Source organism: Onychostoma macrolepis, chromosome 20, assembly GCF_012432095.1.
Source record: "Onychostoma macrolepis isolate SWU-2019 chromosome 20, ASM1243209v1, whole genome shotgun sequence".
Classification (NCBI taxonomy): Eukaryota; Metazoa; Chordata; class Actinopteri; order Cypriniformes; family Cyprinidae; genus Onychostoma; species Onychostoma macrolepis.
Genome location: NC_081174.1, coordinates 305,262 through 331,143, shown reverse-complemented (window position 1 = coordinate 331,143; position 25,882 = coordinate 305,262). Strand labels below are relative to the sequence as shown.

Here is a 25,882-nt window from a genome sequence, read left to right as displayed (position 1 = left end):
AGTCTAGGCAGCTTTAGCTTAAAATTAAAGAAAAGAATATAATCAATAATATGGAATTACAAAATTATAATAGCCTATTTGAAAAAATATATATATTAGCTGATGCTAACTGGCTAGCTGGTTAGCTACTTGATGCTAACTTGAGGTAATTTTTAAATATAAAGTCCAAATAGTTTTAGTCAACCAACTAGAATTTAGAATACATTTGATGGAAAAACAAAGGATTTGATGTTCAGAATAGAATAACTACAGTAATTGCCCATTGCCCCCTGGGGGCATTTTACCTCACGGACTATGCTTGAGAAAAAAATTATGTCATTCTGAAAATATAATTATATTTTTAAGCTTGTGTCCTGGTCCTTGTGCTTCTGTCTCCGCCCTGGCTCTGTGTCCTTCACCCAAGCCCCCTCCCACCCTCCTCTGCTGGACCTTTTGTTTCATGAGGATGCCTCTTTGTTTGGGGTATACTGTTACAGGTCATTTGTGTTTTATGTTTGATTTAGTTGAACTTTGTATTTTCTCAGTTTTTAGATCAGTTTCCTTTGTCCGTTCATTTGTTACTTAGGTTACTCATTCATTGATTAGTGTCTGCATCTGTGCTTGATTGGTTTGTTTCAGTGTATTTTAGCTCAGTTTCTATCTCTATCTAAAATCTCCTGTCAGTGCGGAATAATGACGAATGTCAATCTAGAGTAAAGTGAAAGTCCATTTTTACTGTTCAGACTGCGATCGCAATGCAAAACATGAACTGAATCAGATTTAGGACCACAAAAGTGACCCAAATCAGAATCAAAAAGATCAGATTCCATGTGGTTTGTGCTGTTCACACCGTCATGAAATAAAACGTTCTGAGTCACATGAGCAACAACAACAACAACAACAAAAAATTAGTATGTACTACGTAGCCACAGCTTCTGGACCTTAAAACATTATACATATTTTCAGCTAAATGTTTTTATTTGCAGGTATCACTCACAAATGAAAAATGTCAATGTAAAAACAACGTTTTATATAAGGGATAGAATATAAAGTTTATACAGTATAAAAAACAAGTCAAGTCACCTTTATTTATATAGCGCTTTTAACAATACAGATTGTGTCAAAGCACTTAACAGTATCAAATTGGAGGATAGAGTGTCAGTAATGTATAATGATAAGATTAAACACTCAGTTTTCAATTTTCAGTTAAAGGCATTTCATTATTGAATTCAGAGATGTCATTGTCTAGCTCAGTTTAGTTTAAATAGTATCTGTGCAATCAAATCGATAATCGCTAGAAATTAAGTGTCCCCAAAAACATTAGGCCTATGTCTTTGGTGTGTGTGTGTGTGTGTGTGTGTATAAAGGTTTTTACTTCATTGTGGGTGCCAATTGTCCTCAGAAGGATAGTAAGACCTAACATTTTCGTCAGGAAAAATTAATTAAAAATACTAAATGATGATTATCTGAAAATGTAAAAATTCTGTGAGGGTAGGTTTAGGTTTAGTGGATAGAAAATATTGTTAGATCAGACTAATATATATATATATATATATATATATATATATAATATACTGTATATATGGGTAGTTGAAGTATCAAGGTGTGACTGAAAAATGTGAACAAATTAAAAAAATAAAATAACCTCTAACATTGAAGATAAACCTCTCCCATGCTATTTGTAGCTCTAAGAATGAAGATACATTTTTCTCATGTTATTTGTATGTTAAGTTTTTCTTTTCTACATTTTTGCATGTCACACCATAGGACATATATATAGGCCTATGTCTATGGCAAGTCCCCATAAAGATAGCTGTAGAAACAAACATGAGTGTGTGTGCGCGAGTGTTAGTGTGTCTAGCTAAAATGCTGTCTATGTAGGGCTAATCACAAAGAATTGAGACACGACCGCAGATTACGTCACTGTTTTATTTCCTTGCTTTCACAGGTGAAACAACACACCTGAGCTCTGAAGCAGGTAGAAATCAGATGAATGTGTTGCTGTTGACAGCTTTCGACAGGAAACACTTTGAACAAATATATATATATTTTTTTTTATAGGAAACAATGCTAAGCGACTGATCTAGATTTTTACCTGACAGTACAGCTGAAGTGGATTGGCGAATTTTTAAGAAATATATACCTCACACCAGGATACTTTTAAATTAAACAAAAATGGACTCGTGGCGTTTTCTTTTCGCTGCCTTGGTTTTTATTCTCGGTGTTCATGGCGGAGAAACACAGAGCAGCACAGTGGACAAACTCACATCAGCACAGGGCCAGTGTGTACAACCTTTCAGGATCGGTCGGGATGACTTCGTTCTCGACACGGAAGAGTCGATTGAGGATGGGGCCGTTTTCCTGTCAAACCCGAGCTTCGCGCACAGGAACGCGTGCATTGCTGCGTGCTGCAGAGATTCCAGATGCAACTTGGTCTTCATAGAAGACGGGCGCGAGAAGGGATCCAACAGCAGCTGCTTTCTCTTCAACTGCTTATATAAGCAAAGATATGTCTGTCGATTTATTCAGAAGAAGGGCTTCACAAATTATATAATGGATTCAGTCTATGAATATTACCTGATCGGCCGCAAAAGTGGTAAACTTTATTCTTTGCTCTCTCTCTCTCTCTCTCTCTCTCTATATATATATATATATTTCAAAATGTCATAACTTGCTCTTCCTGTCAAATGACTCACTGGATGTGTCTGATGAATGCAAGGCTGTGCAACAGTTAAGGCAGTGGCACTCAGATCTGCCTTCTTCAGTCCACACAGTGCTGACTTTTCACAATCCAGTCAATAACCAGTAAATTTAATCAAGTCTTACCCTATGTTTTTTTCCCCCTTTGTTTTTTGATGTCATTTCACTTAGAAATACATCACAATACAGTAATAAACTTGTTGCAACTTTTCAGCTTGTTTTGTCCAAGTACTTCAGCATCAGTGTACTATAGCTAATTATTGTTACAATAGTAAAATATTGAAAAATAATATATTAATAAATGAATGTTAACAAACATGGCCACCTTCAGTTTAAAGACTTTAAGAATTATAATTATCTTATTTGTGCAACTTTTTAATTTTGTGTGTGTACAGGGGCTGATTCCATTCATCTGTTCTAAATATATATATTTAAGGTCCCTCAGATTGCCACGTTAGAAAAATAGTGTACTCCTACATTTTGGATTTATGATGCCATTATTGGAAGAACTGTTGACTTTCATTAGAATTTTTGCAGGAACTTATTCAAAAACTTATTCCAGCCCTTTTCAAAAAGGTACCTAGAGGTTCTCTAGAGGGTTCTATTGTAAAGATACGTCAGGTTTTTTTTTTTTTTTTTCATTTTTAGGCATATAAAAGACTGCTTTTTTGTCTTTAATCTAGCAAGGTGTAATTATGCCAACTAATTTATTTTCATTTTTTAAATCTGAGTGACTGTCATTTCAAAATGCATATGACCATGATATGAATGTGTATATTATCACACAGTAACTATTCTTTTGTTATTTTAAGTCATGTACATTCTTCAGCAGTGTCTATTGACTAGTGACTGGAATATCATTGATATTTTTCTTCAGGTGGGAAGGACAAACCGCCCATTGCCAATGCTGGAAGGGATTTGGTGGTCCAGCCTAATGAGGAGGTATTGCTGAATGGCATTGAGAGTTGGGATGATAGGAAGATCATCGACTACGAATGGAGCCTCATCAGTGGAGATAAATCTGTCCATATAGAGGTATTACATTGGATTCTAGCGTATGAGCTGATATGTTATGATATTATTGTTGTCAGGTAATTATGTTTCCGGTTATGATGTTAAAATTAATTAAGGTGCTTTTAAGGGATTATTTCTTTGTCATCTTAAAAAAGCAAATTCTGTCATTATTTACTCACCCTCATGTCGTTCCAAACCTGTATGACTATCTTTATGTAGAAAATAACCCCCCCGGTCCATGCAGAAGTCAATGGCAACCAACACTGTTTGATTATCAACATTCAACATCAAAATATTATTTTCTATTGCATACAGTTGAGGAACAGCATGAGTAAATAATGATACAGTTTACTATCCCTGTAATAAGGACTAATGATCATTTCTGTGGGATGAAATGCTAATTTAGAGCATTTGTTCTAAACCGCTTTGGCTTCAAGACCCAGACTGGATGTCAAGAGGCAATAGATTTGCTCATGTTAGTCATTGATGACTCACTAGTCGACAGCTTTTTTTTTTTAAAGCATAATGATACCCAATATCTGATCTAAATCTAATTATCTGTTCAACAGAAAACTGAGCTGCCAGACCAGGTGAAGGTGTTCAAGTTGGTACCTGGGGTGTATAAGTTCAAACTGACCGTGACGGATTCAGCACAGAATTCTGATTCTGCTCAAGTCACTCTCTTGGTTCTCACTCCTGAGCAATCTGAGCGTGAGTATTATTTTTATTTTGCTTTGCTCACCCACTCCTAGGCTTATACCTTCATAAATAAATATTTATCTCACTATTAATGAGAAGTAAATGGAAAAACAAACTATAGTGCTAACTTATTAGTATTCAGTCGTTGTTATGCTGTTGTTCTCTTATCTGTCATCTTTGTAGATGTTTGAGAATACCGTAGTATTTTTTTAACCTGGAAAATAAACTTGGAAATGAACAGAGCTTTATGTTGATATATTTAACATACAGAAAAGTTTTATACTAATGTAGTTTATACTTTAAAATAGCATTGTGTAATGTGTACTATGAATATTGCTGTCTCTTATGACGAACTGTATTAGTAAAAAAATAAAGAAGATTAAGGTAAAGCACATTTTACAAATAATGTAGTGATGGGTTGGGGATGACTCTCTCTCTCTGTTTTTATTGTGTGAGAGACCTTACCGCTCCCTATGCAAATGTGCAGAACCGGTTTGACGTGTTGCTGGCTTTGAGTCACAGTTGTGCAGTATAAGGATAACTGCTCTGCGTAAACGCACAACACACCCCCAGCAAAGACATATTAATGAATTACAGCAAACTGTTAAGATAAATTATCTCGTAGCATTCTCTTCTGTAACCTCAACCTTCAGTAAATATGTCGCAAATGACATTTTGTTCTTGCCTAACAAAGAGGGAAAAATATGAAGGTGGAGAAGGGGGGCAGCAGGAGGGGAAATATATATCAAAGTATTTTATAGTAAAATGACTGAAGAATGAATCCACGGAAGAAATGAGGTCCGTTTTAACAGCTGTTGAATCATTGCATGCAAACGCTTTTTACTCACTGTCTAATCACCCTGTTTATGTGACACATCCATGTCTGGTTCATGACTACAGCAGCACATTTGTGTGATGGAACATGTCGTTTTTGTAAGATAATGATATTCCATTAAACAACTTTACACATACATATATTTACTTTGGGGAATTGCCAAAAGTATTAGCTAAAATAATAACATGGACATTTTCTGAAGGAAATTAATGTAAGTGGTGCCTGTCATGGGAACACTGTGCAGTTGATAGTGTATTCTGGGTGCTTACAAATGTGGTTGCTACAGTGGCTGCCCTACTCTGGTTGGTTGCTAGGTATTGCTATGTGGTTGCTAGACTGTTGCTAGTGTGTTCTGGGTGGTTGCTAACCTAGGTCTTTGGTTGGTTGTTGCCAGTTGAGCCGCACCTCATGTCTCTATACAAACATAAACAAGCACCAGAATATCACACAGTTGCTAGGCTCCTCTGGATGGTTGCTAGGGTGAACCAGTAACCAGGTTGATAGTTACAAACTAGTTGTCTATATGTTCTTTATGCTATATAGATCTCTATATGTTCTGCTGCTAGAATGTGACTGAAAGGTGCTTGTTAAAAGAGACCACTACTATAATGTTCTTATCCACTGATTTGGAAGCTTGCCTGCGTTTTCTCAGCCTGTCAGACAGTGTGGGAGTGCTGAATTGATTTCTCTTTTGATAGCGTAATGCTTATTTAGTACCAGTTATTATCTTTCGTACTGGAAAGATACCCTACCATACTCTACCCAAACGTTATATGCACTGTTGCTTATAAAAGTAGCAGAATTCTCAATAAGCCAGAACGATTTGATACCTCATTCATGTGTGTATAACAAACAGATTGAGATGAAAAACAATGGTAATAGCGGTAGTATGTTTTTAGTATGGTAATAGTATGTTTTTTAAATTTCTCAAGCACTCTCAATAATACAAAGTAAGACAAATATACTTAATGCAATATATCATCAATAAAGTCTTACCAAATTTTGCTCCAAAAATGTTCATTTTGTTTCAGAAATGTTTATATTTGTCTGTTTTCAGTAAACATAATTAAGAACAGTGTTTGTGGGTATCGTATGCACCTGTTAGATCATTGTCTTGTCATGAATGAACTTGTGATGAAATGCCACAGGAATGAAGATATTCTCCTTTTACTAAAAGTTTGGCTCTGAATTCTTTCTGGGACATATGGTGATACTGTGGGAGTATGAATGATGAAACTCAAAATGCCCACCACTGGGTCAAACAATAATGTAGACAATCCCTTGAGCCCCTTTGGAACTTTACATACACCCCTGCATTTTGAACGTGCCAAAACGGTTCATCCCACGTGCATGCTTCAACAATAACTTGAACTTCAACAATGAACTTGCAAAGAAGTAACTGAAAGGAACATGTCTGGTCATGTTATTCATGCTAACAACTGCATGTATCCAGCCCTATTTGCCTGGTTGTATTTGCACACTCAATTCTACATTTTCTTTCATTTCCTTGTGCAAATTACATATTTGAGACGTGCTGTCCAATTTATTTTCTTTTTCTTACTAGTGCACTTACAGTATAAGCTCCAGTATTGGCATTGATTGTTCCATGAGGTTCTTTATAGTGGAAAATGTTTTTTTAGGTTATTAAAATGTTTTCACATTAAGAAAAAAATGATTTAAGAACTATTCATTTAAAATCTTTTTGGGGAAACCAAAATTGTGATTCTGTGGCATCACCTTTTATTTCTGAGAGTGATGTGCTTGCATTATTATTATTTTGATTAATATTACATATACTTGTGTGTTTGCTCAAATCGCTAACCCTAGTAATAAGCTCATGACTGCTATCCCAATTTAGTGTGGCTCTACTGTTACTTTCTAAACCATGTGACTTTCACCAGGTGGGAAAACAAAAAGTCCCTTAAGCCCTATTCGGACGGGACTAGTTTTACAGGGGGTCGTTAGAGAAATGTGTGTTTCACAGACGTACTTGGTGATTTTAATCCCGTCCGAATCTGCCATGTCTGTGTTTTTCTCACACAACCTCAGTAATAATTCCAGAGCAAATTACCTACTGTTTTTCAGCAAACTCTGTGATCCTCTGAGAAAACTAATCCCGTCCGAATGCGATGTCTGTGATTGCCGGTGAGATTTTTTTTCACAACGCGTTTCCTTGTGTGTTTTGGCCAACGTGAATTACCGTAGACGCTCTTACCGCGCTCATGTTAGATATATTTGCCTCCCGGCAAGGAAAAAATAAGTAAATAAATTAAAAACAATAATAAAATCAAGATTCAGATCACGTAAACCATTCAGACTGGCTATTGTAATATCTGCGTCAGGTAAAATTACTCGCGTTCATTTCTGCACTCAATTACATAATGTTTTAATTACATACCTTTATGAAAATTAAACACGGGTTTACTACAAATAAATAACTAAAGTAAAACTAAAGCAACCACACATTAACATGGTTTTGCTATACTTCTCCATGGTATTTGTAGTAAAACTGTTATACTAATGGTAATCAATCCGAATGACACGCAATGCACGCATACAGAGCGCGTGACCTCTGAAACGCCCAGATGTACAAAACAGACCCTCCCACCTCTGTAATAAACACAGAGATGTTAGTCCCGTCCGAATAGGGCTTTAGACTAACATTGAAGGGACAGGAATATCATGGACTCTTTACATTTGTATGTGTTTTCTGAAATTGGGCACATCTGACCACATTAAAGGAACAGTGTAAATACTCCCAAGATACAATTTTGATCTGATTGTGATTGGATCACTGAACACGCATTTGGGTGTGGTCTGGCCACATTTATTATGGGTGTATACAAATGAAAGATAAGTTAGGAGTAGCTCCTGAGGGAGTAAAGGTGTAAGCAGCTATTAAACAATAAGCTAGACTGACTTTTCAGGGTGGGAGACAAATTTCTTACAAAACTACTGTGGGTTTCAGGAAGATGCATTCTTTAAACAGTGTTACAAGAGGTAATTTCATATAAGAATATTGTCATACAAGAGTCATTCTTATTCTTATCTGTCTTTAAGTATTTCATGACACCAGTCTTTCTATAGTAGTTTTTAGTAGTTTTTTTTTTTATTAGTTTGCTGTTATATTATTTACATTTTGTATGAATTTAATTTTTAATTTTCAGTAGTTTTTATTAGTTTTTATATTTAAAATAAAAACAATACTAATTGGTTATTTATTTTAGTTTTTGTTTTCATGATTAACCCTGAAGTGCACCAGCTGGCTTAATGCTCAAACTCACAACAGTTCTGCTATGGATTTCTTTGGAACTATGTTTGTTGGCAAAATAGAGCAAATACTTGTTTAAAATTATGTCTATGAACAAAATGTCACTTAATATTAATCGTTACTCTTATGGAACATTAATATAAAATCAGTATCAGGTTTGCAATCATGCTCATTCGTTAAAGCAGTTCTCTTGCTCTTATGATATTGCATAAATATTTCATGTTAAAAAAAAAATCTCATAATTTTTGGGGTATTTGTATTCTTTTTGGTAGCATTTTGGAGGTGGAATCCCACACTGATTTTTGACTTGGCACAACAGTAGCAAAAGCAATCAAATTAGAAATGTATTGATTGCATTTGAAGCAGGACATTTTACATCAATCACAGTATGGTGACAAATAAATCATCCCCCGCCTTGAAATAAAATTCTGAGTGCAGTCTGAGACTAAGACAAGACGAAGTACAAATGCAGTTGATACTGAGACCTTAAAAAAATGGTCTTGAGACCGGGACCGAGACCAGTCTTGAGTATAGCTATACTAAATGTATAATCAGAGGACTTGCAAGTGTATAAAACTGCTCAGTCAGTGAGCCTGTGATTGAATGAAACTCTATTTTGAGCAGCATAGAGCGGATCGTGTATAATTAAAAATTGTGTGGCCATTGTGTTCTGACCTTCAATAGACTTAGCTACAATGCTCTATAGCAGGGGTAGGCAACATCGGTCCTGGAGTGCCGATGTCCTGCAGAGTTTAGCTCCAACCCTGAAAAAAACCTCACCTGCCTGCAGCCCTAGTAATTCTGAAGCCCTTGATTAGCTTGTTCAGGTGTGTTTGATTAGGGTTGGAGTTAACTCTGCAGGACCGACGTTGCCTACCCCTGCTCTATAGAGTGCAAACACAAATATGCTCAAGAATAAAATATGAAAATTTCAAAGGCAATAATTTTTTGTCTACAGTAATAACACTGCATGACATTTTTGATTCTTATTAATTCTTCCTTACCTTAGAAAAGTCTCTGAGAGACAGACACCTTATTCTTTTGCACGCTCCAGGTAGGTTGCAGTTCTGGAAAATTATGGCACTGGAAACTAAAGAGTTCCTGGTGGTTCCATGCTTAATTCTTTGTCTTAAATTTAATTTTTTTGTCTTTTCTTCTCAACTTTCTTTGTTTTTTTTTTTTGCAACCCTGTTGACCCATTGGCATGTCATTTTAATGATGGTCATGGCTTAAATTTAAAAATGTTACAGTGTTGCATCATTCTCGTTGGCAATTAATAATTTTGGGCCTTTCAGTTTCAATTAAATATCTTTACCTGTAAAAAAAAAACAAAAAAAAAACTGCCTACTAATTATGCACATCTGAATATAAGGCATTTTTCACTTGCCACACCTTCCCTCATGAACAATTACACATCACCAATAAATGCTTATATACAATCTTAACTATTACTCAGATTTATGTGGCTTGGAAATGGTAAAATGTGCATGGAAAAAAATATATGATGAGTGGCAGATTAAAATTTGTTGTTGTTTTACTGATTACCTTCACCTTTGTTATAGTTCTCAAATCAAATATGGTGTCAGTGTTGCAGTTTGGACACCAATAAGATCAAACATCTAGTTCTTGCTTGTCTTGTTACCATAACATCGAACCCGAAGCATATTTGATTGAATTTTGATGATTTGATTTTAATTTTGAATAATGCTTCAGTATTTGTAAAATGATAGAAATTGTTTTTGTTGTTGTTGTTGTTATTTGTCCAGAAGAAACCTATTCTGATTTGATCCCAAAAACCTCATGATTCTTTCATTCATCAGAACTGAATTAACATATCATTTATTTGATTTGTCCCATTAGGTCACTGTTTGGCCCCTAAAAAGGTGGGACCCTGCCGAGGTGCTTTTCCTCGTTGGCATTACAACGCTGCATCCAGCAAGTGTGAGCAGTTCATCTTTGGAGGATGTAAAGAGAACAGCAACAACTATCTCTCTGAACGGGAGTGTTTGAGTGCCTGTACAAACACGATAGGTAATGCTCATCTCATTGTACATGCATTTTTACATTTTATACCACCCACCCACCCACCATATACAACCCTACCCCAATCCCCAATCAGAACAAAAGGAAGGCTGAAAAAGGGGGAATGGCTATACATTTTAGAGAATATTTTTGGTCAAGGTCCTTTTGTGTTCTAAAGTGACAATACTCCTGTGGAAAAAGTGGGGTCCATAAAGAAAGAGTTTACTGACCTTGGTGATGAATTAGAGTAGTGACAACCTCAAAGCCTGACCTCTCTGATGCTCTTGTGTCTTGAACATTTAAATACTTCACCAAAAAAAGAAAAATTTCTCAGCATTTATTCACCCTCATGCTGTCCCAAAGCATATGACTGATTGACTTCTGTGGAACACAGACATTTTTAGAGAAATAATCCATCTCTGTGAGTTGCCACTTCAAAAACCACAAGCAAAAATGTGATGAATCAATGTTAATGTCAGCATGTTGTGAAGCGTGCAGTGAGTGCATTGTGTAACTTGCTCAAGTGCGTTGTCACAAGTTACGTCGTAAACTCATGAACAGCTGTGGTTTTAAAAAAAAGTTTCAAATTTTAGTACTTTTCTCACACACCTATTGATTCATTAAATGGGGTTGTATGGATTATAGTTCTGTTTGTTTTGCATGGTTTTTGAAGCGCTAACTTTGGAAGTTCCATATACTTCCAATATGGACATTCGGAGATGGATGAATTTTCTAGAAACCTTTGTTTGTGTTCATCTGAAGAAAGGAAGGCATATACATCTGGAGCTGTATTAGTTTGAGTAAATGATGAGAGAATTTAAATTTTTGGGTGGAGCATCATTTTAATTTCAAAAGCATGGCAAAGCCTCCCTTTGCTACTATAATAGCTTCCACTCCTTTGGACCATCCACAATATAAATGCAGGATTTGCCTCCATTCAGACACCAGAGCATCAGTGAGGGCAGGCACTGACGGTGGGTCAATGCCATTGTATGATGTGGCATTAAGATTTGTCCTCACAGAAATGATTGGAATAACCAAACCTATTAATTAGATGGAGGTGCCCACATACATTTGACCATATTTATTCCTTCAAGTTATTTCCTCAAATAAAATCTCAGTATCTCATAGAATTTTACGAAGTAATGCCTTGTCAAATATTGTCTGTCCGCAGTAATACCTGGAGATACGAGAAAGCTGCCCAAGGAAGGTATGTTTACTTTAGATCTCTCCTCAGCCAAATATACTGTATAAAATTTCCTTGGGATTTGTTGGTTGTCTAAATCTGTGTTTTTGTTTATGTGATACAGACTGTACTTCGTCATGTGGAGAAGACCAATTTAAATGCTCTAATGGCTGCTGTGTGAAGAAAGAGCTTGAGTGTGATGAACAGCAGCAATGCAGTGACGGTTCTGATGAGGAGAACTGTGAACAATGTGAGACACTTACCATGCACACACACACACCTTGTGACGTACTCGATGGTTTTAAATGTATGTACTTCCTTTACCTTTTAGTGAATAATGGCCTGACTCGACTTCTAAGGATTGAGGTGAATAAAAAAGGTGAGTTTTATGCACTGCTTAAAAATTGTAATGCGCCCCAGCAGCCTGACATTAAGAAATAATTCACCCCAAAATAAAACTGCCATAATTTACTTGCTTTCATGTCATTTTAAACCTTTATGGTTTTCTTTCTTTCATGGAACACAGAAGAAATTTGGTAGAATCTCCTATTCTTGTCTACACTGTGTGCAGAATTATTAGGCAAGTTGATATTCTGGTCATATTTTTTTTCCAAGAACATTTTACCAATTCCAAACCACATCAATCTTAATAACTACTATTGATTTTGTATTTAATAATTTGTAAGTGATATATAATTGTCCATGAAGGCTGATAGTCAGAAACTTCTTATTTCAGGTGTGCAGAATTATTAGGCAGATTTTCCTTTACAGATAAAATGAGCCAAAAAAGAGATTGAACTCAAGAATAAAAGTAAAAAAAAATTATTATATGTCCATGAGAAGGATGCAATACTAATGCAATAATAGAATTAGCAAAGTTAAGGCATGACCATTGGGCAGCGAAATGCTCATTGGGTCAGCAAGGTCAGAAAAACAGGTGGAGAGGAAAAGACACGTTAACTGCAAAAATTAAGAATTAAGGTGAAGAATTGGGTGAGAAACCATCAGGAACCATTTAGTCTCCAGCACCATCATTTTCCAGAACTGCAACCTTCCTGGAGTCTCCAGAATTACAAGGTGTCAGGTTCTCAGAGACTTTGCTTGGGTAAAAAATTCTTTAAAATAACCCTCACTTAATAAGAATAACATGCTGAAGTGTTGTGAAATACATGAAGACTGATTTTGTATAGGCTTTATGGACGGATAAGTTGTGAGTGACTCTTGAAGGACCAGCATCACATCCTCTTGTGCCACTGTTTGAAGAATTTATCTTCCAGAATCTGGCAGTAAGTTTTGGGAGCTCATTTTAGTTCATCTCCTATCCTGAAAAGTCCTTCTTGCAGGATTGATTAAAAATGAGCTCCTAAAACTTACTGCCAGATTCACTTCAGCATGTTATTCTTATTAAGTGAGGGTTATTTTAAAGAATTTGTTACCCAAGCAAAGTCTCTGAGAACCTGACACCTTGTAATTCTGGAGACTCCAGGAAGGTTGCAGTTCTGGAAAATGATGGTGCTGGAGACTAAATGGTTCCTGATGGTTTCTCAACTAATTCTTCACCTTGATTCTTAATTCTTTTGCAGTTAACGTGTCTTTTCCTCTCCACCTGTTTTTTCTGACCTTGCTGACCCAATGAGCATTTCGCTGCCCAATGGTCATGCCTTAACTTTGCTAATTCTATTATTGCATTAGTATTGCATCCTTCTCATGGACATTTAATAATTTTTTTTTACTTTTATTCTTGAGTTCAATCTCTTTTTTGGCTCATTTTATCTGTAAAGGAAAATCTGCCTAATAATTCTGCACACCTGAAATAAGAAGTTTCTGACTATCAGCCTTCATGGACAATTATATATCACTTACAAATTATTAAATACAAAATCAATAGTAGTTATTAAGATTGATGTGGTTTGGAATTGGTAAAATGTTCTTGGAAAAAAAAATATGACCAGAATATCAACTTGCCTAATAATTCTGCACACAGTGTATATAACAAAAAGTGAATGGGGCTGTCAAACTGCAATAAAGACAAAACAAAAATAGTCTGTACAACTCATGCCGTATTTACCAAGTCTTCTGAAGCCATTTGATTGCTTTGTTTGATGAATGGACCAAATTATCCTTTTCAAATTGTACATTGTGCATTGCAAAATTTTTGATTTCAAGATTGGTCAACGCTATTTGTTCTCATTACATAACTGATCGTGACACTGCATGTTATATATGTGGTTTCAACATATTGGACTTTTTGGGTGGATTGTATATCTTTAATATTTATTAGTGCCTATTATTATCGCCCCATATTACTATTGCTCCTAGATAAACATGTGAACAAAGAGTGTTCTATATATCCCACCAACAGTTTGTGCAGTAAATACAATTTCTTCATCCACTTTAATTCTCTTCTAATGCCTCATTTGTGTTATAACGGTATAGCACACTGCACAGAGCCACCTGTTGTGGGCTCATGTCGAGCCAGTTTTAGTCGTTGGTACTATGACCCTTTCAACAAAAAGTGCCATCGCTTCACCTATGGTGGCTGTGATGGCAATGAGAACAACTTTGAGACATCAGACAAGTGCATGGACAACTGCTCAGGTGTCTCAGGTATGAATGGTGCACAAGTTTCAACAAGATATATTATTGATGATGGCTGAAGTTTATATTTGATGTATATTTCTGTCTGTCTTTATAGATGATGATGTGTTTGCCAGAGGATTGTTTGTAAGGGAACAGGTGGATGAACTAGGGGAAAGCCAGTCAGGTAATCTTTGGATTTGCAATCAAATATATCTTATTTATCATTACTCTGAGGAAGGAAGGATCCTAATGGTATTTTTAACAGCTGTTTTGATCATAACAGACTTAACAAAAAAAAAAAAAACCTTATACTTACTCATTAACATCATATTTTATTTTGTTTTATTGTAGCTTATTTTATTTGCTGGTTTTATTTTTGTTTTGCAGAACAGCTATCTTTTTTTTAAAATTCTAATAACTTTCAGAACTTTAGAGTAAATTTCATGAATCAAAATGATAAAAAAAAGAAACATTCATAAACATAATGCAGGAGTATTTGAGTATATTGGAGTAAACATTGAATATTGTTAATGATCCAGAATACCATTAAAAAAAAAAAATCAATAGGGTCCTTCAGAAGTCTAGATGAAGGTGCAGCACAACACAAGAGATTTCTCTCATGTCTCAAAAAAAGAAAAAAATTGGAAATAATAGTCTAGCCCTTAAAGTGAATAGGACAGATCTGTGCTTTCAATTAAAGAAATGCATGTTGTGTATTGCCTTTTTTCCCCTCTCAGCTTCTGTTGCCCTAGCTGTGGTTTTGGTCATCTCCATCTTGGCCGTTCTGGCTGTGTTGGGTTACTGTTTCCTCAAGAACAAGAGAAAAAGTCATCAGCCTGTGGCCACCAGCAGTCCTCCAGTGGTGTACAGTGACAATGACCAACAGCTGGTCTACAACAGCACCACTGCCAAAGCATGACATAATCTTTAAAAGCTCCATAAACTTTAACATTTTTCTGCCATATGGTCTGCTCCTCAGACTGAGGCTGAGTGCAGTGTAGAGTGGGCCATATTAATAACTAAGCAACTCCGTTAAGGGTTCCTGACCTTTACGTAATGCCATTTTAAATTTTTGGTCACTGAACCAGGTCTTTTGTCTCAGGTCTTAATGATCAAGGTGTTTAATGTGGATTTTTAGAATTAGTGTATTATATTACATTGATAAGACCCGTGTTTGTGGCCCAAGAGAGAGTTTAGGTAGAAATCACTCCTTATAGATGGTCTTCTACCATCTGAGAAATTTACATTCTCGCACTTGACAAAAAAATATTGTAACTTTCTTTTAGATTCCCATAAAGCCATATCATTTATCATTCTGATTATTTCTGAGGGGAATTGAAATGTCTTGATTTACCTAGGCTATGTTAATATTCCTGTTACATTTTAAATTACATATGTTTTTATGGTGTGACAATTCATTGTTTATATATGTGGAATGTAATATTGTTTGTATTATTAGCCCTATAAATCCATGAGTTCTTATTGCACTAAATTTGAAATGTTTGCCAGCATTTTGCTATGTTTATTGAAGAGAACTTAATATGAGTGCTCTGAGTGATATTCCAGTTGTTGAATACTGGGATGGGACAGGTTAAAATGCTGGGGAAAAAAACAAAACAAAACATAAACAAACCTACATTTGATGCTTTTGTGTTTCTCAATATGGGTCAAAAGTGTCAAATAATGACTAAAAGATGTCAAATATTTATTGTGGGTGGATGTGTTTCTTTAAGATATACATCTGATTATTTCTGTTTTTCTAATGTTTAAGTATTTTAAACAGTGTAAGTGCCATTTGGTGTGTGAGGACATGGATTCAGGAGTTCTGATTTTGAATAAAAGAGTTTCATAAATGAATAAAATCTTTTATTTTGAATAAAAGAGTTAACATAAATTTTGCATTTATGTTCTGAAAGTTGTAGTGACAATCTCATGTGTAAATGCTATTTTTAATATTAATGGCAAGTGCCATATTTTAAGAACCGGTGGTATGTTCTGTATTAAATTAACCAACATTTAGCTTCTTTTACTATATGTTATGAACAGTGGCGGTTCTACACTGAATTACTCTCCGGGCGAGACCCCCTCTGAGCGCCCCCCACCCATCCGAGGAAAAATAAAAATAAATTTTTTGCACAAACAGCCATGTTTTACTATAACAATATAAGTGTAAGACAAGCTTATATTTCTCAATTGCACAAATCATTCAACAGAACATTTGAAAAACACAATTCTGTACAAAACAGTATAAGTTATCAGAACTTAAATAAATATACTCTATGTACATAAAAGTGGCAAAAATATGTACAATCAGAATGTTTCACAATCAGGCTTTGACCTTTTTCTCTCCATCGCGGTGTTTATTTGCCACTCGACAATCAACAGATTTCCCCCAACACTGTCACTCACGACCAGAAGTCAAGACTAAACCAGTTCACCTCCACATAATCGTTTTGTATTACCTATTTTTATTAGCCATTTCACACAATTCAGAAAAAAACAAAAACGTGCAAATTATAGGCCTGTGTTTTAATATTATGAATGAAATGTGCGTTATTTGGAAGAAAGTAAAGGTGTGACTGACTTTAGCCCACTAAGTGGATCAAAATCATCGTCGCTGTATGTGGATACCCAGAGCTGTATGATACATCTTCGTACTTTTATAGAAACAGGAATAAAAAAGGATCTTGCTTGGTGTGTTACTTTGTGCACAACATAGTAAATCATAATTTATAGCCTATTTGTTACATAAAAATAATATTTCTATGTTAAGACTAGAATAGGCTACTTATGGCAAACATTTGTACATTCATTCTAATTGTATCCAATTGCAAATACACTCACAATAGTATAGTAAAAAAATAGTTATTTGTGATTGGACCAGTGTAGTCTAATGAGAGGAGCCGCCTGGAATTTCAGGCGCGAATGAAGAGAGTAAACTCAAAATGTTCAAGCGTCCAACTACGCGCGAATAGCGCGATTTATTCGCGCAAGTCGCGTCTGGTGTGAACGCACAGTCACACAGCTTCTGTGCACGGCACCTTCTCAGCAAGCAGGGGCGCCAATTTGCAAACCCCCACACAGTTATATGATAGATAATAGAAAACCGCTTAGCGGCGCAGATGATTTTTTTCAAGTGCTTGTGCCCCCACGTGTCATGAAAAAATGCCGCCCCGGGCGACTGCCCGGTTCGCCCATGCCTAAAACCGCCACTGGTTATGAATGAGTTCTCATTATGCTAGCCTAAATATAAACATGCTGATAGATCTCGATATGTTTGGTAGGCAGCACAGTAGCGACACACATTGACAGGAATAAGTCACAGGTTTTGTGGAGGTAACTTAAATATGATAAAAATGCAGAGTTAAGTGTTTGAACTTGGATAGAACATACGCTCTTACAAGTACAAAAAGGCTAAGTTCTATTTAGTGAACATTAAGCATAAGCGAGAAGAATATATATACATACATACATACATACACATATATATAAATATATATAAACTGAATAAGCCATAAGTGGAAGTTGTTGTAATCGGTGGGCTGCGATGGGAACCTGATTCTCTAATTGTAACTTCCCTGTATGACTTTAACATTTCTTAGTGTCATTATTCACGTTGAGTGTTGACAGCATCATCAAATGAAACATTGAGATGTATGGGATCAGATTCCCGCCTAAAGTATTGCAGTCACGGATAAAAAAATAACAAGCTTGAAAACAAAATTTAAAAACGCCACTAAAAATATACTGCACAAGATTTAAAAACGAAAGCAACATTTTTCAGAATAGCAAACAATGGTCACGGATACAAAAATAATAAGCGTAAATCAAAAAAATTAATAACGCATTTTTAAAAATAATAAGCATGAATCAAAACTTTAAACACATTTAAAATCATATTGCACAAAATTTAAATATTAATGCAAAATGATCTGACTTGCGCACAAAATCATGTTTTCCTTGGTTATATTTCTCTGTTTTTTCTGCTCTCAGACATTTTCTGCTCATATTTGTATTTTTTGTGTGCTTATGTTGTTTTTCCCTTCACTCTTGTTTCCACGTTCTGCGCTTGCTTTCCCAAATGTTGCGATTAGAGTTTCATGTAAATCAGGGTGGATTTAAGCCTCATCATTGGTCCACTAGTTCTTGATTGACAGCTCCTCCTCAGCCAATCAGTCGAAGAGGGGCGGTGACGTCACTGCAGAGCGCCTCATTAGCTGCAGATGCGCAGCGTTCACTTGTACAGGTGAAACTGGACAACTGTCAGCTGGGTAACATCTTTCCATACAGGACACCATTATATGTGTCTGTCTGTCACTGATGTACGTCTGCCTGGCGATCCGTTAACATTAAATGAGTAAATTGATCAATTAATTATGAATGAATGAATGAATAATGTTTTTGCATCGACTTGGCTAGATTTGACTACTGATCAATGAAAGTGATAGTGTTACAGAGAACAGGTCGATTTGATATGTACACAATGATTTATTTGCATAGTATGTGTATTTAAATAAACACTATGCAACAAGCTACATATATAACTGCATAAAATTAACGTTTTAAATATAAAAGGTTAGAATACAGCAACAATATGAAAGTAAAACACCCAGCAGGTGGCTGCAAGTATCTTTAGAGTAAGACAAATCATTCATTCAAACGGCAGATGCATTCAGTGAGAAATAAAGTGAATCATTCAGTATGAAATGCTGTTGTGACTGCAATCTGATCCCATAGAGATGTCCTTCGAAGACGTTGCAGCCTGAAATGTCAAGCACCCCCTTGAGGAAAATACTGCATCATGCATATTTCCGTGATTACTGACCTTCTCTCTTGTCCACTAGAGGGGGGAATTTCTCTTTGTAAAATTTTTATACAAAAGAATTGATGAAAGTTACAGCCTATCACATTAATGTATGCTAAGAATAAATGCTGAAGACAATTGTTTTGTCACAATTATTCACTTCATGCTTACTGATTGTGTATCATTATAACATCACTGTATAGACAGAATATAGATAGACCTATATATGAGACTTGATACCTTGTTGTTTTATGCCTGACTTGAATTACTTGATCAGCACAATATAATGATTTTAGACAAAAGCCAAACATCCACCCAATGTTTCCATGAAATCTTCTGTCACTTCCAAGCAAGTCTTAACTTGTTCAGTGAAAACCCAGTCATTGTAATATTCCTTTATTGTATCAGCCAGTCACTGCTCTCTCGGTGAATATATTGCGTAACAAAACAATCTGAAGGAAACTGAAGGAAAAGGTTTGGCTCTCAACTTAAAAGTCAATGTTAACACCTACACTGCCTAATTAAAGGTAAAAAAGATGTATATGTTATAGAAATGAAAGGCCATGTGATAGTTGTCATCCTTTTCCCCCCCTTTTTGTTAGCTGAAGAGGTTTTCTTTCTCTGTGTGGGATGTTTATGCTGTTGCTTGTCATGAGTCAGGATTGATTAGTAAGGATTGTGTTGTTGTAAGCAGCTGCAAGGACATGTCACCTTTTTCCATGACAGTCTTTCTGTTTAGCTGGTTTTAAAGACAGTAATGGTGTGGTAACATAATTAACACACCTCTTCTGCTAGGAAGGTTGTGTTGGTTGACAATCATGTTTGTGGCATGTCTTGACGTGTTTTGCTGCAATGTTCTTGATCTTAATCTTAATAATGACATATCTGAAGACTTGCAGCAATGTTATGTGAAAAGACTATATTTATAACGAGAAGAATAATGTTGTGTAAGTAAACCGTGATGATGGTTAAGTTGACTCAGTATGAGACATACTTTCATAAGGAGTATATACTTACATAGAAATGTTCATTCTGGAAAAACTTTTACCTGAGCATTTTGTCTGAGTTTGTCAATCCATGCATAAAATTAGGACATTCAAGGGACATGGTTTCATTTGTGTCTGAAAGTTTCAGTTACTACTAAAACATTTTTAAAAAAAAGTACAATTAAAAAGAAAATGTAAAAGTTTTAACAATAAAAAGGTATATGTATCAAATGTAAAGCACAGTACAGTTCAAATACAGTCAAGTCACTATTTGTATAGCGCTTTTAACAATGCAAATTGTGTCAAAGCAGCTTTACATCAGCTTGATATAAAGCTGGGTGGGTTTATATCAGCTTTACAGTATTTAGACGGGGAAACAGTTTGTCGAAATAGTGTCATTCTCCTCTGGCCAGACATTTAGCAGCAGTTTTTTTACAGCAGTTTAAATCTAGGCTAAAGCAGAGTCAGATTGTGCAGAGAACTCATCTGGTTCCTGTGGTCAGTGAAGTAATTATGTTCTTATGCGCTGAGAAAAGAATTTATGAGCACACACACATCCTTAAGCAGATTTTAAATGGTTTTCAAAAGCAGACGTTATCACAGTTAGAACCAGATATGTTTCATTTCCTTTGTGACCTTAAAATGAAGGAAGTTAACTTAAAAAAAAACTTCTAAATTAAATATATTTATCCAATGAGTGATTTTTTAAGAGTAAAGTTTAATAGTAATGCATGTATGTTCTGTCAAAACGATATTGAATCTCAGAAGTGGTTAATTACAAAGAATGTGATGCCAACTTTTGAAAATGTACTAAAACACTAAAAACTGAATTTTTATGCAATAATATATATGGTCAAATTTATTAACACAGATGAAGATTTGTTAAGGTTGCTCCAAATTTCGTGGCATTTAAAATGATTTAATTTTTTTTTTCATTTCAATCCTTACAGCAAAAGATGAAATAGAAAAGTGCCTTTGTACTCTCCAGATTACTTAAAATATTATTGAACCATCTTCCCCTTAAGTTTAATATGATTTGTTTTAACATGCTTTATAGGCTATATAGGGCCTATGCATTATTTGTTTTATCTTTTTTTTTCAGTGTAGTGTACGCTGCTGGGATTTATTGTAGCTGTGTTTAACAATAATAATACTTGTTTGTTATTTGAAGAGCTTTGCTAAAAAAAAAAAAAAAATGTTTTAAAAGGTTTGCGCATGCGCACTCGTTCACTTTCGAAAAAAGCGGAGGTTTACGGGAGGAGAACATTGATCATGCTGTCATCATTACAGCCACAAGCAACAAACGGAGGAGTTTGGGCAGAGCTGTCTTTTTAGTGTCCTCCTTTACTTCGACAGGATTTTTTTGTTTCACAGAGACCTTGTTAACATAAATGCAACTTTATCACGGATTGTTCGCTTGACGTCTTTCGAAGTTTTTTAACTTTTCTTGTATCGGTAAGTGTTGCACGAGCAACATCCTACGTTCCTAAACTGTTTTAGATTAAAGATTTTAGTTGTTATGGTACGTTCATTTTTTTAAATTACACTACTGAAGTTATCTGCCTTCTCTGATATTTTTCGGGAGGAATCTAAAGAATTTGGGCATAGTATTCACAAGCAAACTACAAAAGTTGAAAGTGTGCGTTAAATTGCCATATGTTTGTCACCCGTGGATGCAGTGTGGATGACAGCTCTGAGGAGAACTAGCCTACATGCATCTGTCATTACGCGATATATTTGACTCTTTTAACTCATTTAACTCGCTTCTCAATTAAAACTTTTTATGGGATTATTGGAAATAAAAATAAAAAATCGTTGACTGACTACATAAAGAACTATAAGCAGCTCTGACAAACATACACAAGAACATCTACACTCAGTGTAGTAGACCAAAAGTCTTATACCATATTAAAGTTTAAACAAAGAAAAGTTGTGATGTATAATTAAGTATAGCCTATATTTCAAATTCTGCTCTTGTTTAGTAGCTTAAGGAGAACTTTCTTTAGCAGAAAGACTTCAGAGGTAGAAAGACCTCTGATCCGAGCAATGAAGAGCGGTCACTGTCTATCACACATGATAACAGTTGTTTCACAAGTTTCTTCAAGGAAGGAAAAAATAATAATAATGCAGTGCTCAGCAGGAAGACATTCAGTTGTATAACACATGTAAAAGATACATTTCAGCCAGAGAATTGTGAAAGAGGCAGGATTTAATGACTCAATATCTGAGGAATGTTCTCAGTTATAACATCTTTACAAAAATAAAGTTCTTGCCAGTTTGCTTATCATGTCACTACAGAATTTCATCATGATTATGTGTGGAAGATGCAAAAAATGCCTTCAACTATCGTTCAAGCTCTTTTCCCCAACTTCACTGCCAGGGACATGGTTGGCTGTGTCTAAAATGTAGTCAACTGCCTGCCTAGTCAGCATTTTTGGGCATCATTAGTTTTTTTTTTTTTGAAGTTGTCAAGAAAACAAAGATAACTGATTGTAATTATTTTGTGGAATTTCAGACGTTTAACTTGTGCAGGAAATCTGGTTCTCATTGTAGTTTATTGTGGTGAAGAACCGCCCATCTGACCGACATACAATATACAGAGACCCGACCAATGATTAGTTCTTCCTCAAAACACTCCGCTTGATTCATTGTTGCCAGTATGTGCTACTTCTATGTGCAACAAGTGCTCAACTACAGTTAAGCTGTGAGCTGAGTTGACTCTTGAGTATGTCTAAAGCTTCTTGTACATAAATATTTTGGAAAATGTCTGGAAAAATGGTGTTGTTCTGTTGAAAAAATTTAGTTTATCTACATGACCGGAGCTTTTCCTTAATCTGCGCTCTTATACTTGAAGCCCTGCTCTTTTATCACTACAGCACACACCCTACATTAGCTCTGTTCACACAGACACGTTTTGGCACTCTGGCTTTGCATTCATGGAGAAGCAGTTTTCAGGAATTTCAGGAACTCCAGTGTGAATGTCCCAAATGCTGTCTAGTTATAGCCATCTCATTAGGTTTGAGATATAGCCACTGATTCTTGGCACTAACAGGTTGGGGAAGTCTTTGGTAATGGGTCCCATGTGACAGTGTGTGTTAAACCTGTGATAGAATTGTGGACACACCCGGTTCCTTTTCCAGTCCTGCTCCCTGTGGCTGACTGGGTGCCAGACGGCTTCTTTCATTTCCTGATCCTAGACAGATAAGGAAGGGCCACCCTGTTTAAAAAAGGCGCTTGTCTCCAGTTTGTAGTCAATTCCTTGCTTAAGGTTTTTCATTGTTGCTGTTTGGATGTTTCCACCTCCTAGAAGACTTCCAATATGGGAGATAACTAATCGCTAGAATGGGTGAGTAGTCCAAAAGAAGCAGAAGTGGGTTCTTGTTCGTACCACAGTTCATCTTTTTTATCACCAGGGCAACTTAATGTCACTAAACAATCTCTGTTCAATGACTAATATTTGCCTTAGCCTGATATTGGAGGCTTGTTATTTGACTGTTAAATCTGCTGCTCTTTGAAATACACTATCAGTCAAAGGTTTAGACACATTCATTCATTCATTCATTATTATCACTATTTATCTCCATTTTACAATAAGAGTGTTATGCGATGACATAAACGCATGTATGGTATTTATGTAGTGAGCAAAACTGTCATTTTTATTAATTTACTCAAGAAGTTCTCATGTATGCTGGGCACTTTTTGGGCAACTAATTTTATAAGTAGACTCTCGCATCGTTTACACTAACTGTAGCTAATTTCAAGTATTTTAGTGTAAACATTCACATCAAAAGGTCTTTAAGATAATGACAAACAAATTCAACCAAGGATGTCTAAAACTTTGACTGGTGGTGTTGTGTTGACTGTGTCAGGTTTTCTGAGCTATGAGACCAATGAAACACAATCAGCGGAAGTACAAACAATAGGATGGTGTTTGGTCTTTCTTAACCCTTCTATTCCTGTGGATTCTTTGTTAAAAATGGCTCTGTGATGCTCCACCTGAACCATAGCAAGCTGTTTGGACAGCATGGAACAGATGTTTCTCAGTTCAGGAATTTCACAGTACTTTAGCATCTAATACATCCTTTCTTCTTTTAAACTAAAGAAAATGATCAGTTTAAAAATCATTTCAGGATGACAATATTTGGTTTTAGGGTGGAGGCTAAACTAGAGAGGAGAATGTATTATTGATTTTTTTTTTCTTTTTTAGACCTACTACAGATCAGACATGGTCACCTTTTCACAGATGGACAAGCAGTTATTAAAACAGGTTTTGTGCCTGTTGCAAGCTATAATTCATCCAGTCAATGTCATTGATCTTAAGTGCACAGAAGAACATAAACCCATGATTTACAGCTGTACAGTGTAAAATCTTAAAACTTTAATAGCCTTTATTATTATTATTTTTTGTATTATTTGTATTTGTATTCACATTTAATGAGTAAAAAAAAGATATGTTAGATGAAGGAGACATACAAAATGTCTAGTAGCCTCCAGGAGAGGTTTGAGAGGGACTAGTAGTGCCTCAGCTTTCTTGGAAGCAGTCATCATGCCTGTGTGTAAACATGCAGAGAGATGTCTATGATATCTGTGCTTATTTGTAGTTTTCTGTGTCTATTTCCTATAATTGCTTCCTCTGGTAGTTACCGACCTTCAGTGACTGGACAGAGCTTCTTGGAAGCTTTTCAAACTGTGATATGTTGTACATGTCTACATTATGTCGCACAATAGGGAATGTGTTTATCATGTAGCCTATAAAGTGGGGTAATATCATACTTTTTATTTTCATTTAATTTTCCCTGAGACCTCGCATTTTGTCACAGTGTCTTATAGAACAGTCAGTTTAGGTTTTCTTCACCATTTCCACCCTCTCTCTTATTTGTAGAATTAGTATTTTTTTTGCCACTGCCCCTTTGAGTTATATGTAAAAAGTCTCTTTACATATGGAGGCAGGTACAGCGCTTACAAACTAGGTGCAGTGTTTCTCAAACCTTATCCTAGAGGTCTCCCAACACACATTTTGGATATTTATTTGGCACACTAGGTCTTCAGATCTTGCTTCACATCCAAAAAACAGTACATACCAAATATGTAGGATTTCCAAATTTGATGTTTCATGATACAGTAGGCAAACAATAACCAGATGATATACTGTTTTAACTGAGATTCTGAAATGTGGAACTAGTGGACATTTTTCTATTCCATGAGGCCACAAAATCAGGCAGTTGTCAGAATCAAAAAAACAAAAAGATTGAAATTGAATTGAGTAATTTATTTTCCCAGTTGTTGTTGTTAGTATGTCAAAGGTTAAAGAATGTTCAGGTCAAAGAAGTGACAACGTGTTGTCGATTTTACACTTTTTTCAATAAATTATCTTTTTTTGCCAGGGAGGATACATACACTATATATATATATATATATATAGTTTGACAGCACTAATATATATATATATATATATATATATATATATATATATATATATATATATATATATATATATATTAGTGCTGTCAAACGATTAATCGTGATTAATTGCATCCAAAATAGAAGTTTTTGTTCACATAATATATGTATGTGTACTGTGTATATTTATGTATATAAATACACACACATACAGTAAATATTTTGAAAATATTTACATGTATAAATTTATATTCTTATATATAAATATACATATAAACATAACATATTTTTCTTAAATATATACATGCATGTGTTTGTATTTATATATACATAATAAATATACACATTATACACACATATCCCTCTTTTATTGCATAGATGAAGCTGTAATTAAATTGTATTACCA

At 35.3% G+C, this 25,882-nt stretch overlaps 2 protein-coding genes across 2 annotated transcripts in view; both read left to right on the top strand.

Moving 5' to 3' along the window:
• The first annotated feature begins 1,849 nt into the window (after positions 1-1,849).
• Positions 1,850-16,261, top strand: spint1b (serine peptidase inhibitor, Kunitz type 1 b). The gene is made up of 10 exons (XM_058754847.1): positions 1,850-2,575; positions 3,557-3,714; positions 4,263-4,404; positions 10,359-10,529; positions 11,695-11,730; positions 11,831-11,956; positions 12,038-12,085; positions 14,143-14,313; positions 14,402-14,470; positions 15,024-16,261. The coding sequence occupies exons 1-10, from the start codon at positions 2,155-2,157 to the stop codon at positions 15,203-15,205; spliced, it is 1,524 nt and encodes a 507-aa protein (XP_058610830.1). The 5' UTR covers positions 1,850-2,154; the 3' UTR covers positions 15,206-16,261.
• Positions 16,262-21,325: 5,064 nt separating this feature from the next.
• The window catches only part of LOC131527086 (pleckstrin homology domain-containing family G member 3), a 50,719-nt gene continuing 46,162 nt past the window's right edge, over positions 21,326-25,882 (top strand). Inside the window, exon 1 of the mRNA XM_058755943.1 lies at positions 21,326-21,531. The gene's annotated coding sequence lies outside the window, so the exon portion shown is untranslated. The remainder of the gene's footprint in view (positions 21,532-25,882) is intronic.